The sequence below is a fragment of the Archocentrus centrarchus genome, chromosome 4 (genome assembly GCF_007364275.1).
Source record: "Archocentrus centrarchus isolate MPI-CPG fArcCen1 chromosome 4, fArcCen1, whole genome shotgun sequence".
Lineage (NCBI taxonomy): Eukaryota > Metazoa > Chordata > Actinopteri > Cichliformes > Cichlidae > Archocentrus > Archocentrus centrarchus.
Genome location: NC_044349.1, coordinates 29,174,502 through 29,188,263, shown reverse-complemented (window position 1 = coordinate 29,188,263; position 13,762 = coordinate 29,174,502). Strand labels below are relative to the sequence as shown.

The following is a 13,762-nucleotide window of genomic DNA, read 5'->3' as shown; positions in this document are numbered from 1 at the left end:
GCTCATCCACTGAGCCACCCTGGTGCCCTACAACATTTCTGTTGATGCTGTCCATCGCACTTAATTATTTATTTTTTTAACCTAGTCATTTCATTATTTCATTTTGATTTTGGCAGTTTCAGTCCTCCATAGAAAGGACAAGTAACACTAAAATTGTTCCAATTAAAAGTAACAGCTTGGAGGGAAACCAAACCAAACCAAACCAAACAAGCAAATTTTGCATGTATAAATGTTTCTTAAATTTCTCTTACAGATCAAGATTTCCATTTTTGGTTTCAGATAAAAAGTGATTTAAACAGAAATCTGATGGTTTTAGTAAGGCTGACACAGAGGGGGGTCTAGCATTTTCTCAGATCTCAAAATCTAAATTTATTACAGTGGTCTCAATCCAAAGATTGACTCTGACACCCTTACCTGGACATGGCAGAGAAGTCCGCCTCCTCCTCCTCACAGCGCTCATCCAGCTCCTTCAGGGCCTGTGTAACATCTTCTTCCCACACAGAGCCACAGGTGCTGTCTGGATCTGGATCTGCATCCTGCTTCGCCTCTGATGGCAGACAAAGAGGCAGCACTGTTTGCGAGTCTTCCTCACAAAGGGACCCTGGTGGTGTGTCTATGGCTAGAGGGGGAGGGGGGGCTGGATCCAAGTCCTCTTGAGGGTCTTGAGTCTCCTGATGATCCTGAGCATCCTGAGGGTCCCGTAAGTATGCAAGGTCACACAGCTCTCGCTGGTCAGAGGGCAGAGGGGGGGCACTGCAAAACCCCGTGTCCTCGCTCACGCTGCTACTCAGCTCGTCGGCCGCCGTCACGCTTACAGCATCCTGTAACATGAAGGCAGAGGGGCTCAGCTGCAGCTTGGCAGGTAATTTTATCTTAAAACACAACATACATTAAAATGATCTTTTTAACACCAACAGTGGCTGTTAACATTGATACATGAACACAGACTCACAGTTAAACCTCTATTAAAGCTTGAATTAAGACCGCTATAACCAGTCTTAGAGCACATTAGAGCTTTAATTACAGAAGAGGGACTTTTAACTCAACACTTCCTTGGAGACTGCTCAGGATGGAATTTCATAAGCTAACATCTATCTTGAGAAATAAATGAGAAAAAAAGATCAATAAATACGAGCAAGTATTTATCACTAAAATGCCATTGAAAACCTGACATCACTACTATAAGAACAGCAACATCGCTGTGGAGTGTCAGGAAGTGATCCGACTGCAGGTGAATGAAATAGATTAGTGGTGACTCATTAACATCTGTATGATGACTGACTTATAGCTTATACTGCATAACTACACAAAACTAATGGACTGAATTAGTAACAACACAGAGGGGGGGATATTCCTCATACATAAAGGGGGAGTATGCCCTATACATCCATAATTAAATATACCCATACATTAGAGAGGGATATACTATACATAAAGGAGGGAAAAGCCCACATGTGACAGAGGAATACGTTTATGCACAAAGGTGGGATATGCCCATATATACTGATATGCAGAGGATAGCACAGGGGAATTCTGATTAAGAGGTCTTGCTTTTTTTCTTTTGTTTTCCCTTTCTTTATTATTCAAAGTCTAATGCATTAGGGATGCTGAGCATGGCAGACAGCCAGTACATCACAGAGACGGCAGCTATATTACAGAAAGCTTTTAGAAGTGGTCATGGCCATCCCGCAGGGAATGAGTAAGACTATTGATGGTTTTATCTAGGGCTCATTACACTAAGAGCTGGGGCTGTGATGGGGGAGATGTCCTTGGGGTGATATTGAGACCAGTGGCTTGGTTGAGTTACAGAGTTCACTGAGGGGTAGGTGCACCTGAGAGAAAACTGATTTGCACATATACCAATACACAAAGGATATTCATATCATATACATATTTTTAAAGGTGAAATCTGTTCCACTTAATTCAAATTGTCACAGTGTACATGCAAATGGATTTCAGGACAAGATTACATACTCACCATTGTTAGTAAAAGTGATAAATGTCAGTAGCAGTAAATATAGAAGGCAAGCTATGGCATGTTAATATCATACTGAATGTCATTGGATAGATGTTGAGTTAACTGCACTTGTAAAACTAAGACACCACTTACAAAGGACTCATACTCACACATGCATCTGCCGAGGATTAAGGAGCTGGTGTCTCTTTCACAAGTTTTTAAATGGAGGTTTTAGTTGCAATGGTCAGTTGCTGTTATTGGAGATGAGGTGAGCAGTAACAGCTGACCTGAGGTGAGCTTTTGTTTTTATCCATTCCCGAAATCATACAATCAAGCCCCACCGCTATTAAGGCCGCAAGAGCTACACAGCTAGACTTCAGCAACCATGCAAAGTAAGAAAGAAAAAGCCGCGGAAGGAGTGAGAGGCAGCAAAAGCAGCAAATACACAAATACACGCATGTCTTAACCTGACAGCAGGCAGGCAATCACAGAACCAGCACTTTTACCCTATTCCATCCAAAACTCCCTGAAGGTAGCGGATCAATGTCTAAATGACAGATAGGCCAACAAGTAAGCTGTTGTGTAAGCGCTTTGAGTGCTCATATCTGAGTAGAAAAGCGCTATATAAGAACTAGTCCATTTACCATTTACAAGTACAGCAAAAGCAGATACAAGATGAACAAAAAAGAAAAAGGCAAGCTAAAAAGCACCCGAGCACCACAGTTTATTGTTGTTCCCGATTGATCGCACCTCAGGCAGCTGACTGCTGGTGCTGTCTGAGTGGGTCATCTCCAACATGGGACTATCCAGTCGAGGGAGGGAGGGTGCAGAGGGCAGAGTGGGCAGGACAGCTGCCTCCTCTGTCATAGCGCTGCTGGAGGATTCTTGGGACTGCTGCAAAGAGTCCACATGGTTGGATGCAGTGTCATCTGTAGCAGAGTCACTGTTAAGCTGGAGAAGGAAAAACAAGCTGGTTGGATTTTCTGTTGAGGGATGCAGAAACACAATACAGACTAATATGCACATCATCTAGTTTGATGCAAACCTTTATTAAAGGTATACTAAGGCCTAAAGCCCCAACTATTTCCAAACTAGGAGTAAACGAGGCGTACTCGGGAAGGTTACTCACAGCATTTTTTTTAAACTCTGATGCACTACATACTGGAGACACTTCAAATAACTTTACTATGGAAGTACAACATACAATGGGCTACAGAGGTTATGATGTAATAACTATACAAGCATTGATTATTACTGTATTGTAAAGGCAGCTGGTCATTTAAGCTTATCTGGTAATTTAAGCTTATCTGGCCTATCTGTCATCAAAATAAAGTTCCATCTGATATTTTAATCTAAATGATAACAGAGTTTGAATGGTAACAAACTGTTTACCCCATATTCAACTACAGTGAGATAAAGAGTTAAGTTCGTTCAAACATTCTCTTACATTATACCAAATTTAAATCACATGCTGGACGACTGGATTATTAGTCTGTTTCTGCAGAGTATAAATACATGAAAAAGGCCATTTTAGACCACAAGACTCTGCATGTTCCCAGTGAGAAATATGATTTTTTTAATGAAAAAGCTTTGCAGCTCAGTAATACAACAATGCATTTGGACATTTTAATCCCCTGTGATTTAAAAAAAGGCAAAGCTGTTTTTTTCTTCCCCATGATTCCCACTCATTGTTTTCTGCTTTGGTTTTGATTTTTGACAAACAATCTCTTGGCAGTGGGCCAGGCATGTCTGAGAAATATAAAATAACTTTGGGAAAACATTTATCTTTAAAAAGATAGAGATATCAATCTACCCATTTAGTCCGTGATGTCTTTCATCACAGGTTCATTGCTGATGATACGTTCTTTCGTTGGCACAAGTGATATCTATGTATGTTAATTTTTCTACTGTGCAACTCCTTTTAAATCATTTCCCCTTACTAGTAAATAATATTGCTTATTTTAAATAAGCATTTTTCTGTATTAAATGTAATAAAACAATTTGAGCATTTTTGTAATAAACAAAATTACATCATCAGCCTAAAGCGATGAAATCTTAGTCTTAGTAAAGCAGACAAACCTACAGATTAACTAACTTTTAACAATTTTCTTTTGAACAGACAAATAACATCACCCCTGTTTCATTACCAAGCAGAGCATGTTTAGTCATTTTAGTCATTTGATTCGGCATCCTCAAAAAATGGTTTCAGGCGTATCAGATCATGCTAACATCAATAACATTTCATGAACAGGTTATCTCATTCAAAAGCTTTGGGTAAATAACATCAAAATCCTGCATGCGCATTTATGTAGTGTGTAAAAACTGCATGACTGCAAAGTCTTTGGGGGCAAATGTCCACTAAAGCCAAAAGCTCATTCTCTCACCGTGCACTACAAGAAGGGCAGAAGAAGAGAGAAAGAAAACATCCGTATTAGACTGAGGAACCTACATCTGATGATTATGAGCATATTTAGCAGATGTAGATAAAGGCCTTGCTCGCAAAGCCAAAGGAAAAAAAAAAAAAAAAAAAAAAAAAAAAGAGTTAAAGAAAAGCAGCCGAACTGTTAAACAACGCAGAAGAAACATGCTGGGTTCAAACATCTGAGCTATTTTATATTTGAATAACATGTAAGGACTTTTATTCAATATAAATTTCTAAGGAGTTTATGAAAAGCATCCTACAGTGCACTTACCAATCATACAAATAAAATGTCTAAGAAACAATGAAAGCATTAATCTAATGGAGCTAGAGGGAGCGGGCTGAGATTTGAAGGAAAAATCTACCACCAGCAAAGAAGCAAGCGGCATAGCCCCTGTCCACACTGGAAACAGGTCCAGCTCAGTATGCGCGCACACACACACACGCGCACGCACGCACACCATGCCAGCAGGCTGTGCGGGGAGCATGGTGGCTGGGTTGGGTGGTGGACCCTGATTAGAGTGAGACTTACAAGGCCAGAGCGGGTGAGAATCTGGCTAGCGCTCAGTACCTCCTCCTCAGATGATTCATCCGTGTCCTCGTGGTTGGTGAGGTTGAGGCTTGGCGTGCTGCCCGTGTATTGGCACTCCTGCAAAGACGGTGTGTCCCCTTTGTCCATACTCTCCAGGGAGCGCCGCCGCACGCCCCAATTGAAGTTGTCCATGCTCTCCCCCTGCAGGACAACCAAGTAAACAGCAGTGAGGAATAGTGTGCACAGTGATAGCGCCTGGATTAGATATTATAAAGCAAGCGAACAAAAAAACAAAACAAATGCAACATTACAAAACTTTAAAAAAAAAATTGAAATGAACAAAAGACACTCAAGTGATTGAATGGATGAGATGATTTTGTCCATGGCATGGTAAATGATGCAATGATCTACAGCTATAAAGGGTTCACAAGCACAGGATCAATGATTTCAAATCAAAAAAAGGTACTACTGCACTTTACTGAATGACAAAGGGAGACACCAGGGCTCTGGAAAGAACGACATAGCTTTCTGGCCCTCAGACTTACCTGCAGCTCCTTGTGGCAAGAGAAGAGAAGGAATACGTATGTTAGTAGACTTAAGAAGGACACAAACGTTTACTACAGTAGTGAGGACAAGTAAGGCAATTTGGACAAACAAGACATTAATGTTAATCCGTCACAGAGCTACTACAGTATGGTCAAGAAGAATGATGAAGAGTGACTGAACAGCGCATGAAACTTTTAGTTCCCTGCACTACATACAACTAGAAAGCTGTTAACCTGATATAAGGTCCCTCAAATTGCCATCTTTTTATGACCCTAAATCTATCTTATGTGCCTCCTCATACAGGTGGAGCCATTCTAATGTGTTTACTGACCTCAGCATCCTCCAGCTCGACATCTAAGAAGTCAAAGTCCTTAAAGACTCCAAACTGCTGCTCACTGCCTGTATCCTCTCCCTGCACTTCCTCCTCCCTGACGACCTCCTCCACTGTGGGTATAAGACTGGTCTGCTGGTCTGCAGAATCCAGGTCCTCATTGGATGAGAATACCACCTGCGCAGGAAGGAAGGAAAAGTGTGCTTTAATGTCAGATAGTTAAATACAACTTTTGTAAATCCATCATAAATAAAAAGCCCAAACCAATCAAACACCACCACAAAGACAGTCTAGAAGCAGGAGCTTTGTTCATGTCAGTGATTTTACAGAGACCTTATCTGAAGCCTTAGAGTAGGAGAGGAGTCTTACAGATGGATTTTTGGGGATGCCTGATTCCGGACCGCATAAAGATAGGACATTCATCAGCCTCTCTCTGGTTCTTCTCTGTAACAAGAACACATGGAAAGATGCAAAAATGACAAGCTGACCAGGACAAACATGTCTCAGGTGGTGTTTTACCAAAAAACAAAAACAAACAGGTCTACAGGCAACACAGAGTGAGAGTGAAATGTGTTAATTATCACAGACTGATGTGTTTGTGGCTTTGCTTTTGTTTGCCTGCTGGACAAAATAATTTGTAAATGTAAAGCATATTTGCCAGTTACTAAGTAAGTAAGTAGTAAAACTGATGTGTTTTTATGCCTGTGTGTGCGCAAAATAACATTTTATTTTATTCCAGAAAAGATGCCATGTTTTAATTATTTTGTTGCACTTACAGCTCTGTTCGAGACACATTAAGCTCATTAAAGACAGATCAGAAATCAGTCTGGTGTCACATCACTTTAGTTTTAGGTGACATATGTCAGTCAGACAAAATACCTGAGAAAGCTGTGGCCTCTTCCAGCTTACTTGGACCAGACCATTGGAGTTAGATCCAGACGATGTAGAGGAGGTACTTCTTGTGACAGCAATCACCTGTGGCTTTCCATTCCGGCCTGCTGCAGTACGCTGATCACCATATTTATGCCCTATTATTGGTGTCTATAGAGTCAAATAATGCAGATTAAAGATAAAATCAAAAGCAAATCCACATGGTGAGAACGATGAACTCAGGGAAAGTAGGACACTGACCTCTGAGATGTCAAAGTGGAAGTCCAGAGTCTTGCCGGGCAGCTCTTTGGATGAGTTGTTGAATATGCGAGTGAAGGCAATTTCTGGGGAGCCGCAGGACTCAGAACTGTAAGAGCGCTGCACATCTTCTGGAACAACGAGACTGGCTGAACGAGACACAACCAACTTCAAAATGTTTTGGGCCTCTTTCCAATGTGGGCTCTGTAAAAAAACAAAAAAACAAAAACAAAAACGCAGAAATATAATGAACCCACTGTGAGATATCAAGCCGTGTAGGTGTTTATGAAGAATTTATGAATGTGAAGGGGAATATTTTCCTCCTGAAAGCCTACCCACACCAGCTACGGACTCAATTTGTATTCATATCGAGCAAAGGAGGCCTAATACAAAAAGCTTGCAGTTCACACCAGTGCACATGAACTCAAATACTGTATACACACAAACACAGTGTTTCCTTTTGTGGACTACACAAAAGGAAACACTGACAGTAAGCTAGGACAGCCAAAACTTGCTTGAGGCAGTAATGCTGTCAGATGCAGATGTGAGTGAGAAGCATTTACTGCTCCAAGTCAGATCTGGGCTTCCATAAAGAGATGTAACTGCATCAGAAATACACACACACACACACACACACACACACACACACACACACACACACACACACACACACACACACACACAAAGCTATTATTAAACATATGGTATCCTGCATATGGGTGGTGCATTGGTGATTTTCTTGCCAACCACCCTGGAGACCCAGGCTTGATCCTGGCTCTTTTACTTTCGGACAACAAAAATCTCAGTCAGGCATATGTTGTTCAATTAAAAAGCAAATCCTACAAAGGACTTGGTTCTTGTATGAATATCTCAAACTACCGGGAACTTTTTCATCTTCTGAATTATGACATGTCAGAGAAAGTTAGAGAACCACTAAAATTGATGTTTAATTTGAATTTGGCGAAGTTTTCTCTGAAATTCACTAGAAGTGTGGTCTCTCTCATTAGAGAAGATTATTTGCAGCTAAATGTTGGAAATTCCTGCTTTACTGCCTGATTAACTGAGGTGGAGGGATCCTGGAAATTGATGGACAAAAGGATTGTTTCTGGGGATCTGGCATGGTGGATGAGGAGTACCTTTTTCAATATGATAATGCATCATTTGGTGACAGCTCTACTTTGTGTGAGCATGTACCGTTTTTGTCTTAAAAACCATCATTTGCTTAACCAGGGGGGTGTGTACACGACCTTGGTATATGTGATAAAAGCTGTAGATAGCTACAAATTAAATCTTATTTATTATCTAATTAAGTTATTAATAAAAAAAAAGAATAAACGATAACATTCAACAGATTACTTTGGTGAAGGCTCACCTGAACATATTTGCCAATGATCTTCATGATCTCAAGGTTGAACTGTTTGACAGGAGCTGCTGACAGGTCAATATGACTCAGCAAGCTGTAGATGATCTGCAACAAGGACTGCTGCATGCTGGGAAGACCCTTCTCTAGCAGCTGAGAAAAACACAGAGACGGATGCATTCATGGTCATTAGGTATTTTTCCAATTTGTGACCAACATGAAGAAGTTTGACCTTCATCTCATATACCTCAGCCAAGTAAGTGACCAGATTCAAGGTTCTCTCTGCAAAGGCATCATGGAGGTAACGACAGACCACGTTGATCCAGTTGGTGCAGTCGCGGGAATAGCTGTGCGTGCTGTAAAGGCTCATCATGTGAGCTAGGTTAGAGAGTGTGGCTGACTTCTCATCCGCACACACCTTGGCTATCTTATCAGCTGTCTCCTTACAGAAAGGAGTGGGGTTGTCAAAGTGGTGGATGAGATGCGGCAGGAGGCATAAGATGTTTAGAGGAAAACCTGCAAACAAAAATTATAAGTCTCATTTAAAAACGTAAAATAAATAAAATTTATTTTCAAATATTTATTTAGTATTTACCTGCTACTTGTGAAGGGTCTACCAGAGTATGTCTGGAGACACTGATGAGCTTACTGAGTAGGTGGATGGTTAGCTCCTGAGTAGCAGCAGAAGTGAAGCCCTTCAAGAAGAGCTGAAGCAGACCAGGGAAGTTGTACCACTTCAGCTTGTTCTGGACCGTCTCCAGACGCTCTCTGCTGTCCGCGCGATCCAGAGGCAGCTGGCTCAGCAGTTTGTTGAGCAGCCGCAGGGCCAGCAAGTACTCAAACTCGTAGTCGGACTCGAGCAACGACACAGCGATCCAGAACACGGTGGCCATCAGATTTGAAGGGTCCACGGGTGGGACGGAGTCCCCTCCAGGACTCCCTCCTCTGCTTAGTGATGATAAGCTCCGCGTGCGCGCCAGGTTTCCGTAGCTGCCACCAAGTCGGTCAGCAATGTCCAAGGTGTTACTCCTACGCCTGTCGGCTTTTCGTTCACCCATCATCAGGCTGGCACGAAGGGAGTTGCTGCGAGTGTGGACATAATGCAACAGACCACTACTGTTCATATTCAGCTGGCCTGTGCTTTTCCTGTTGGCAGCAAACTTAGCCCCCAGCAAGTGATCGCGGGTGGAGGTTCTGTGAATAGAAAAGCAGAAGTTTGTACGTAACTGTTCCAAAACGTGTCAGGACGTTGCTTAAAGTAAGGAAGACTCGAACATTAAAATAAAGAGGCTACCAATGAGAGGACTTACTGTGCTAAGGCAGTGAGGAGGTCATAGTTTTTGACTGTGTCTGCTAGCGTGTCAATGCCGGCCTCCAGCGTCAGGAGGAGCTCAATGACAAAGCCCTAAGGAGAAAAGTAGGAGAGGCCAGCTTGTCAGAAAGAAAGCAAAGCTACCAATGAGCCAACACAACTTAGCATGTAGGTTTCTACAGAAAAGTAAACAACTCAAAGCCTCGTTTTCCATAGTTTGCTGCAGTGTGTTTATTGTGTATTTGGGCATATGATATGCTTGATAACATAAAGAGTGGGAAAGTAAGCTAAGCCAAAACCAAACAGCAGTTTAACAAAATTAAGACTTTATGAACCATTTCTGGCAATGCAAAAAATTTAAAGCTGTAGAAGATCAGTCTACTTTAACGTTTGTGGTGCGTATCTCCGCGGCACATATGCACAACTTAAATGCTGTTCTCACACCTGGTGCACACACTTTGATTTTAGTGGTGGTGTAACACTGCGGCATCAATTCTAAAAATGAGCTGTGTGTGAGACATTCAGCGCACCCACAGGGTAAATGCAGAGGACATTGTTATACGCTGTCAAACTACATGGTGCTAGATGTGTGAACTTTACTGGCAACAAGGCTTAAAAAAAATGACACCAGAGAGAAACCACGATTTAAATAAATCCCCCCTCTTGAATAAAAACAAAACAAAAACTAACACGTTTTTGCCATGTCCTATTAAAAACCCTTGTTCTATGCCATATTTTGCTGGCTTTGAATATTGCCCTGAAGTAACACAAATGGCAATGTTTTTAATAGCTGAATGAAAACATGCGGTCAAATTAAATATAACCTTTAAAATATTGTTTCATGTTATGCAGTTGGACATTGCAGGTAAAAGGCAAGACTTTTTATTTAAAAATGTTCTGACCTGAGCTTCCTCTCCAGGGTCTCCTATAGTCTCAACAAGCCGAGACAAAATGTCAGACAGCGTGGCAGCAGTCAGAGGTTGTTTGAGTGCCCTGAAAATCTGGAATGAGCGACCAGCATAGTGGCGAGAAGAACAGGACAGAGCCGACCTTAGAGCTATTTCACTCAGCAACGAGTCCAGCTGGAAACCTGAAGGGATACACAAGTACATGCAGGTAAATATGACAAAACCAACCAGGAGACAGCAAGTAACGGCGAACAGTACAGACCTGTCTGGGAATATTTGAAGACCGTCACCACATGTCTGACAAAAGCGCTCAGCTGTTCAGCGCTCTTAATGTTGGAGTTCTTAGGCGACACATCCTCGTGATTCCAGAGCGGACCGCGCTTCCTGAGTGAGAGAAGAGCAAACACACATGAAGAAATGTGACCTGCTAGCACTACCAAAAGATTTCATGTTCTCACACCAGGCAAAGAAACTAATCTGACAACTCCAAAAATCAAACCCATGCAAGCTAAAATACCCGGTCCTTTCAGACACTGCTGGAAGCATGAAAGCAAATCATTGTACACAATCAGTAGCATGAAATAAATGTGTTCAAACTAATGTGTACTAAACATGTTTTTACAAGCAGCAGTTAGTGACCAGCATAAATGTTGTAAATTTTCTCATTTTCTTCTCACCTTGAAGTGATGAACTCAATCAGAGCTTTGGCCTTCTCGTCCTGTTCCACAGTGACGTCTACCTCGCTGAGAAGTGTGGGAGATAGGTGGGAGACAGCAGTACCTCCTGCACCAAGGCTTATACTGGAGGACGTCGAGCTCGAGCTGAGGCCAGAGTCTGTCATTGGTGATGGCTGACAGTCTGGCAAAAGCTCCTGTACTCCTATACGAGCAAAGTGCAAGTTGTGTAAATGAGATTTTGACATTATCACATGAATAATTGAGTACACAGATTTATGTATTGACAAACTGACTTTTACATGCAACACAATCCCACTCTTTAAGCAGGGTCTCTCTTGGTGAAACCTTTTCTAGGGAACAATGATTTTCTATGGCAGGTAAATCTTTTTATATGGTGGCAGGAAGTTCCTGCCGCTCAGTGGTCAAGTTTGGCACCTGTTATTTTCCCTCCCTTTGCCCTCTTCTGTAGCAGGACTCACCTGTGAGGTTGAACTCTTGAGCTACAGGCTTCACAGTCAGGACTCTCGGATCGTTGTAGTCTCTGTTGCGTAAAAGCACCATAGCAACAGACTGAACACTGCTGTTTGCGCCCTGAACTATGAGCAGGTGAAGCAGCAGGCGTTTGCAGTGCTCGTAGACCTCTGGGTGCTGGTGATCAAAACCTGAGGAAGACACAAAAGACAAAGACGTTTCATATCATGTGATTTTTGAATTTACAGACCTGGTAAAGGATTATTGATGCAAAAGCCCAAAGAAGGTTTAAATGTTTTCTCTTAACAGATACAGGCATATAAAGCAGCACAAAAAGAAAGTGATTTACCTAAGAAAACTGCATGTAGCAGGAGTTGTAGGTAGGCACTCCACTCCACTTTGACCCCATGGTCAACAATGAGGTCTGTGAGTAGGATGACTGCAATATTACATCTGAAAAACAGAAAATGTGCGCTGGATTATAAAACAACACTACAATGTTTTATGAGAGAAAAAGTGGAATGTGTTGTACCTGTGGAGAGGTACGGCAGGTGTGTTCGTCTCTGGCAAATAGTCCACAAGAGGGGACCAGCAGCCTCCCGTTGGTGGGAAGGGGAGAGGTTCTGGCTGATTGTGATCCATCACTTTCAGTCGCCAGTTAGCATAAAGCGGCATGGAGTCACCTGGAAAAATGGAGAAGATTAGCAGATATGGTAGTGGGTGGTGTGAAAAAAATTAATTGTGTAGTGGTGAGTGAGGAGAAGCAGATTTTGTGCTTACTCTTCTCATCTTCATAAGAGCCTCCAGAGCTGCTGCTGTAACGAGATTCCAGACGGTGGTGCTGGCGGTTCAGGTTGCTGTTCAAACCACTGTAGATATCCAGGTGGGTGCAACTTAAGAACAAGTGTGTTTATTTAGAACAACAGTGCCACTGTCAACACCCCCACCCCCCAATCCCAATAACCAGCACCTTTAATCCAATACACCAAGAAGTTTCATTTATCAAGCCATAGACTGTATACAAACGAAGGATGGAGCCTGAAGGTCTATATAATGAAGCCAATGTGATAGTGCCTTAAACCTGTATTCATTTAGGTTGGATCCTCAAGTTGCAAAAAGACTGCATAGGAGTCTATGAGAGGAAACAACCTAACTGTTCACTTCATTTATGACCCCAGTAAACACTTTACTGATAACTTTACACTCTCAGTCAGTGGTTTGAAGTTTTATTAACACAGCATGATGTTAATTCTGTAAATTTTGGTCCTATTTAGAGAAAAAAATATGAATGACATGTTGCTAGAGTATGTTAATTTACTGCAGCATCCCTGTCAGATCCACCTTCACTCATCACAAAATCAGATTTGTATTTTTTTTTTAAATGAATGTTTATTATTAAATCTTGGACACAATTAGTATTCTCACATATCTTTAGCATGAAATACAACACAAGCCCTTTGTGTTTTTTTCCCCTCTACTCTTGCAGTCTAATAATAACAGAGCAGCGCTGGTCTTTATTTTGTACCTCTCCTCCATGTTTGTGTCTTTGATCTTGCTGTCATGATGACCATCGTTTCCTGGCACCATGGTATTGCTGCTGGAGGTTGTTCCTGAGAGAGCAGACGTTAAATATTTACCTTCTGGCATCAGAAACACACAGTTTTAGCATATGACCAGTTGGCCTGAGCTGTGAACTTGTGGCATTCATAATGCTCATTAACCTGAGGTGACTGAAGGAATCTTGTAACTGGAGGTGATGCGATAATAAGGAGGGTTGTCCATGTGAGTGACAGCTGAGCTGACGGCATCAGTCAACTCAAGCTCACACATCAACTCCTCCAGCAGCTGCATAGTCTTATCTCTGCCCAAGAAAACCACCACTCGTTTCACCTGAGGACAGGTGGAGAAAACTCATGAAGAATAACTGGCACACACAAATACATGATGCGTGATGTGAGCGTGCTGCAACTTACATAGGGCAAGAGGCTGGGGTCACTGCTGACTCCTGACATACTGATGAGGAAGTGAAGAATGATTTTGAGGTTCTTTGGCCAACTGTCTGCTAATGTGGTCCAAACATTCTCAATCTCGGACAACGCAAACTCATCCCCATACTGTTAA

The 13,762-nt window shown here is 42.0% G+C and overlaps 1 protein-coding gene across 3 annotated transcripts in view; it reads right to left on the bottom strand.

The window, feature by feature from the left end:
• fryl (furry homolog, like) overlaps nucleotides 1-13,762 on the bottom strand; it is a 64,818-nt gene that overhangs the window by 11,680 nt on the left and 39,376 nt on the right. For 2 of the 3 annotated variants that reach the window (XM_030727818.1, XM_030727819.1), the window contains 22 exons: nucleotides 13,615-13,755; nucleotides 13,363-13,531; nucleotides 13,167-13,251; nucleotides 12,422-12,534; nucleotides 12,174-12,324; nucleotides 11,991-12,094; nucleotides 11,650-11,832; nucleotides 11,171-11,372; nucleotides 10,756-10,877; nucleotides 10,488-10,675; nucleotides 9,584-9,678; nucleotides 8,869-9,467; nucleotides 8,521-8,789; nucleotides 8,286-8,426; nucleotides 6,917-7,117; nucleotides 6,665-6,826; nucleotides 6,155-6,229; nucleotides 5,786-5,962; nucleotides 5,454-5,462; nucleotides 4,909-5,109; nucleotides 2,708-2,908; nucleotides 415-821 (listed from right to left, as the gene is read on the bottom strand). In XM_030727818.1, coding sequence (XP_030583678.1) covers nucleotides 415-821; nucleotides 2,708-2,908; nucleotides 4,909-5,109; nucleotides 5,454-5,462; nucleotides 5,786-5,962; nucleotides 6,155-6,229; nucleotides 6,665-6,826; nucleotides 6,917-7,117; nucleotides 8,286-8,426; nucleotides 8,521-8,789; nucleotides 8,869-9,467; nucleotides 9,584-9,678; nucleotides 10,488-10,675; nucleotides 10,756-10,877; nucleotides 11,171-11,372; nucleotides 11,650-11,832; nucleotides 11,991-12,094; nucleotides 12,174-12,324; nucleotides 12,422-12,534; nucleotides 13,167-13,251; nucleotides 13,363-13,531; nucleotides 13,615-13,755 — 3,995 coding nt within the window. The remainder of the gene's footprint in view (nucleotides 1-414; nucleotides 822-2,707; nucleotides 2,909-4,908; nucleotides 5,110-5,453; nucleotides 5,463-5,785; nucleotides 5,963-6,154; nucleotides 6,230-6,664; nucleotides 6,827-6,916; nucleotides 7,118-8,285; nucleotides 8,427-8,520; nucleotides 8,790-8,868; nucleotides 9,468-9,583; nucleotides 9,679-10,487; nucleotides 10,676-10,755; nucleotides 10,878-11,170; nucleotides 11,373-11,649; nucleotides 11,833-11,990; nucleotides 12,095-12,173; nucleotides 12,325-12,421; nucleotides 12,535-13,166; nucleotides 13,252-13,362; nucleotides 13,532-13,614; nucleotides 13,756-13,762) is intronic. The other variant, XM_030727820.1, reaches the window with a different exon arrangement.